This window comes from Bison bison, unplaced genomic scaffold (assembly GCF_000754665.1).
Source record: "Bison bison bison isolate TAMUID 2011002044 unplaced genomic scaffold, Bison_UMD1.0 scf7180017864495, whole genome shotgun sequence".
In the NCBI taxonomy this organism is placed as follows: domain Eukaryota; kingdom Metazoa; phylum Chordata; class Mammalia; order Artiodactyla; family Bovidae; genus Bison; species Bison bison.
In genome coordinates this window covers 4,616,992-4,622,690 of record NW_011495054.1, presented here as the reverse complement: position 1 = coordinate 4,622,690, position 5,699 = coordinate 4,616,992, and the positions used below count along the sequence as shown (strand labels likewise).

The following is a 5,699-nucleotide window of genomic DNA, read 5'->3' as shown; positions in this document are numbered from 1 at the left end:
CCTGCCCACCCGTCCTGCCTGCCTCTCAGTGCACCCCGCACACCACTCACGTAGACAGTTTCTCTTCCAAAACCAGTTGGAAATATTCCTCCCAGGGCACTGCCATTCTCCTGCGGTTGCCCCGGGCTTGCTTGCTTTCTGGAATTTTGCACAAGTCTAGGAGACCCTGGGGGCTTCTGAAGGACGGTTTGCACGCTCAGTACTCCCGGAAGGCAGCCACCCAGCAGGCCTTGGTTGCCTGGGCAACCAACGACACAACATTCCATTGCCAGCCCGGGACTGGAGAATCCGCTCCCCTCCCCACCAGAGGGAGGGGGCTGCAAGGAGGGGGCAGTTTCTGCCTTTTCTGGAGGAGCCTTGAACTCCCAATCTAAATTGGGGTGAAGTGAACAGGATGTGGGTCTCTTGCCAAGAATTTGCTACTGTTGGTGCCCCATGGCTAGTCAAACCTCCTCCCGAATGGGTGCGACAGGACTTCACTAACACGGCTGTGTGATCAGCTGTGTTGTGTGCATGCTCAGTCGTGTCCAACTCTTTGAGACCCTTTGGCCTGTAGCCCACCAGGCTCCTCCGTCCATGGGATTTTTTAGGCAAGAATACTGGAGTGGCTTGCCATGCCCTCCTCCAGGGTGTCTTCCCAACCCAGAGATTGAACCCCGAGTCTCTTATGTCTCCTGCATTGGCAGGTGATGGCACGCGAGTTCTTTACCACTAACACCATATATATGAAGCATACAGTTCTATGGGTTTTAGCAAATGCATAAAGTTGTGTAGCCACCACAGTCAAGATACAAAATATTTTCGTCACCCCCCCGAAGTCCTCATGTCCATTTATAATCCACTTTGTCCTCACTCAGCCCCTGGCAACCACTGACCTGTTCCCTTTCCCTGTAGATTTCCCTTTTCCAGAATATCCTCAGTGGACTTGTATGCATGATCAGCCTTTCAAGTCTGGCTTCTTCCACAGAGCTGTATTCATCTGCGATTCATTCATACTGACGTATGCATATTGACATGCATTTTTCACTACTGAGTGGTATTTGATAACATACTATAGTTTGTTTATTTGTCCTCCACTTGGATTATTTCTAATTCTGGGCAATTATAAATATAGCCTGTGTTCACGTGCAGGGCTTATGTGCAAACAGAAGCTTTCCTTTCACTTGCACAAATACGTAGGTGTATGATAGATGGGCCATATAGTAAGTGCATGTTTAACTGTACAAAAAACTGCAAACCTGGTTTTCAAAGCGGCTGCACTGTTTTATATGCACACTAGCAATGCATGTGAATTTGGATTGCTCCATCTCCTCGCCAGCAGTTGGGACTGTCAGTTTTACATTTGTAAAAGTCATTCTAAAAGATGGATAGCTGTATGGATACAGCTTTTTTATTTACTGGCAATTGTAGATTCCTGTGCATTTAAGAAATAAAAAGAGAGAGGCCATACTGCTTCACCTAGTTTTCCCCAGTGGTGACATCTCGCTCAACTACAGCCCGGATCACAATCAGATACGGACACTGATTAAAATCCTCCCACCTTATTTAGATTGTCCCGTGTTATATGCACTTGTTTGTGTGCATGTGTGTGCGCGTGTATTTAGTTCTATGCAATTTTTAAAAATTACTTATTTACTTGGCCAAATAGCGAGGCTTATAGGATCTTAGTACCCTGAGCAGAGATCAAACCTGGGCCCCTAGTAGTGGGAGGTCAGAGCTGTAACCACTGAACCACCAGGGAATTCCTTCATTCTGTGCTGTTTTATCACATATCGATTCCTGTGACTGCCACAGTCCAGATACAGAACATTCATCACAAGGGTGCTTCAATCCAACCTTTTATAGCCGCACCCATCCTCTCCCTCCTGCCTCCCTAACCACTACCTCCATTCATCTGTTCTCCAGCTGTATTATTTTGTCATGTCAGGGATGTTATACAGCAATTGGAATCATATGCTATGTAACCGCTTGAGATTGGCTTTTTTCACTCAACATCATTCTCTTGAGATCCATGCTGCTTGTTACAGATGTTTATTCTTTTTGATTGCTGAGTAGCATTCCATGGGACGGATGTACCTCACGTTATGGGACTTCCTCGGGGGCCTAGTGGTTAGGAATGGGCCCCGAGCTTCCATTTCAGGTACTACAGGTTCCATCTCTACTTGGGGAACTAAGATCCTGCGAGGCAGGGCCAAAAAAGAAATCACTCATGTTGGAGGATTTGGGGGTTGATTCCTGTCTTTGGCTACTATGAATAAGGCCTCAGGGAAGATTCCTCTCCTGGTTTTTGTATGAACATGAGTTTTCATGTCTCCAGTATAGATGCCGAAGAGTACAATTGCTAGGTCATATGGCCAGTGCCTGTTTGGTTTTGTTTGTTTTCGCGTTAAGAGTCTGCCATATTCTTTTCCAGAATGGCAGCACTATTTTGTATTCCCAGGAGCAACGTATGTGATCCAGTTTTTTCCTGCATCCTCATGGCCATCACTATCTTTTGTTTTAGCCATTCTGATTGCTGTGTAGCAATATCTCACTGTGGTTTTACGTTGCATCTCTCTACTGGCTAATGATGGTGACCATCTTTTCATGTGCTTCTTTGCCATCTGTATATCCTCTTCAGCAAAATATCTGTTCCTGTCTGCTGCCTGTGTCCTAATTGGATTTTTTTAACTGAGTTTTGAGACTTCTCTGAATATTCTAGATATATATCGAGATGTTCCAGAGAGTCCTCTGTTGGATATCTTCTCCCAGTCTGTAGCTCCTCTTTTCATTCTCCTCAGATGGTCTTTTGTAAAGTTTTAAATTGGGATGAGGTCCGATTTGTCACATTTTCTTTTATGGAGTATGCTTGTGGTATCAAGTCAAAGGTGGGTTTTGAACTCGGGCCATCTGGAAGTGGAGTCCATCCTCTTTAACCTCAACACTCCAGAGAGAGTTGAGCCCTTTTTACTTAAATATTTATTTATTTTATTTGCTGTGTTGGGTCTTAGTTGCGGCATGGGGGACTTTCAGCTTCAGCGTGAGGAATCTTTAGCTGCGGCAAGTGGGATCTCAGTTCCCTGATCAGAGATTGAACCCTGGCCCTCTGCATTGGGAGCAAGGAGTCTTAGCCGCTGGACCATCAGGGAAGTCCCAAGTTGAGCCCCTTTTTGGATCTTTCCTTCCATAGGCCTATTCCCTTCCTTCCCTCCCCAGAGGATACCATCATCCTGAAGCTGGTGTGCCTCCTTCCCTTCTTAATTTCTCTTCTTTTACAGGTTTTTTTTTGTTTTTGTTTTTTTTAACCAATGTGTATGGAGTACCTTTTATGTGCCAGGCACTGTGTGAGGATACAGCAGTGGATAAGAGAAAACCTGTCCTCATGGGGCTTGCTTCCCTGGTGGCTCAGATGGTAAAGAATCCACTTGCAATGCCAGAGACTCGGGTTCAATTGGGGCGGGAAGATGCCCTAGAGAAGGGCAGCCCACTCCATTATTCTTGCCTGGAGAATCCCATAGATAGAGGAGCCTGGCGGGCTACAGTCCATGAGGTCACAAAGAGTCAGACAGGACTGAGTGACTAACGCTTTCACTTTCATGGGGCTTAGAGGCTAATGGGGAGGCCAGATAAATCACTCTGTAAATACATCATTACACTCTGATAGGATTGCCAGGAGAGGTGCAGAGTGCAAGGAGGAGGCCAGGGAGGCCTCCTTGAGGAAGTGACACATGAACCCAGGCCTGAAGGGTAAGAAGGGGTGAGTAGAGGAGAAGAAAGGTATTCCAAGTTTTCAGAACAGCACATGCAAAAGTCCTGAGGCAGGAGGATATGGCCCTGCCTAGAAGAGAACAAAAGTCTGTATTGTAAAATTTGATTGGGGTCTTCCCTGGTGGTCCAATGGTTAAGAATCCACCTTCCAATGTAGGGGACACGGGTTCAATCCCTGCTTGGGGAACTAAGATCCCCCATGCTGCAGGCAACTGAGCCCACGCCCCACAGTTAGAGAGCCCGTGTGTCACAGCTAAGACCCAACGCAGCAAAAAAAAAAAAAAAAAAAACAGCCTCTCTCAGGAGGACTGCATAGGGCCACGGAAAGGCAGTGTCTGGACTAGAAATGACAGACAAGGGACGGAGGTTCAGAGGAGGTAAGTGACCCCTCCAAGGACACACAGGTTGAGAGGTGCAGGGCCCTGGGGTTTGCTTATAGAGACATAACCCATCTCTGGTTTGGAACTTTCTGGCTTGGAGGCGGGGAGACAGCCCCTACACAAACACTAGTCCTCAGAAGGCTGGAGCTGTGGCTTTAGCTCTGTGGCTGGTGGATCCACCCCCAGCCAAGGCCTCAGCATTCCTCTCTGTTAAATGGGGGCATTGCTCCCACCTCCTTTTGGAGTTTTTGGCTTTGCTCCCTCTTTGGGTTTTTCCCCTGTCACAGTGCTGAGGTAGAACCCCCCCCTCCCTGTCTCTGTCCCCACGTCCTAGGGGACAGAGTGGGGCTGCTGAGCAACAGAGGACAAGACACAGCTTCTCAGCTGGCCTTGCTCTTGGCCACAAACCCACAGGCTCTGGAAATATCCACTCCCCCCACCCCCAGTCTCACGCTTGGTCAGCCTCCCCCTTCCTACTTCTCCATTCCAAGGCAGGGGGCCAGGGGAGGGGCACTTTGGAGTAGGTCTGAGGAAGAAGGAAGCCGCAGTGTGGCCTGACAGACGGACACCTTGTCTTCTGGCCGTGGGAGGAGGGGACTTGGTGGCCTGCTTCCTCGGCAGCCAGCCTGAAAATGGGGGTTTGGAAATCCAGCCCACTCCGCCTAGTGTCGCCTCCTGTCCCACGTGGCTCCCTGCCCAGAATCGTGCCGGGCACTCACAAACGGGACTTTGTGTTCCTGAGACAAAGAACACGCTCCTCACCCGCAACCTGGCCCGGGGCTGGTCCGCCTTGCCCTGATCTTGGCCTCAGAGGAGATGGAGCCACTTCCCAGTGGGAAAACTGAGATCTAGAGACGCACAGGTCTGCAGAGCCAGAGCAGGAATCTGCCTCCCGCTTGGAGGTTGGGGGTGCAGCAGCGAGGTGGTGCACTGGCAAGGCGAAGGCACTGTGGGGAGAAAGGAAGTAAATAATAATATGACCAATATCACAGGAGAGAGGCCAGGTTCCAGCCCTCCAGGAGAATCAAGTTCTACTTAATCCAGAGAGTGTGTTTTGAGTTTTTCTTATGTGCCAAGTAGTGTGGGAGGTACCGCATGAATCAGACATTGTCCCTGACATTTAGGAGATAAGACAGTAAGTAAATCACCACAGAACAAGAGAACAGGAGACCAAGGTCACAGAGAAGTGCCAACCGGCAGGGAGTGGGGAGGGGGGCTGGTCTTTGCTGCCTTCTGCGCCAGCGGCCAGGCTCCCCGGGGACTGCAAGCAGAGCTACAACACACACAGCGGGGCAGCGGGGCTTTCAGAGATCAGAAGTGGGAATCATTTTCTGATTATAATTCCTGATTAAAAAGAAGCACATGTCATTATGCCGAAGAAAGCCCTCCAGTTCCATGCATGCTTTATCGGCTATGTGACACTTCGTGCTTTCTACTGAAGGTCTGTTCCTGGCTGCCTCTTACTTATCACCCTCCTAGGGGCCCAAGAGAACAGAGGCTGGGTTGTCTGTACCTCACTGTATTTCCACTGCCTAGTATATAGTAGGTGCCCAATGCACATTTGTTAAGTAA

General features: G+C 48.9%; 1 protein-coding gene across 1 annotated transcript in view; it reads right to left on the bottom strand.

Moving 5' to 3' along the window:
• CCDC42B (coiled-coil domain containing 42B) overlaps positions 1-210 on the bottom strand; it is a 9,915-nt gene extending 9,705 nt beyond the window's left edge. The window contains exon 1 of the mRNA XM_010828568.1: positions 51-210. Within this exon, the coding sequence (XP_010826870.1) occupies positions 51-106 (56 nt within the window). The 5' untranslated portion in view covers positions 107-210. The remainder of the gene's footprint in view (positions 1-50) is intronic.
• Positions 211-5,699: the final 5,489 nt, after the last annotated feature.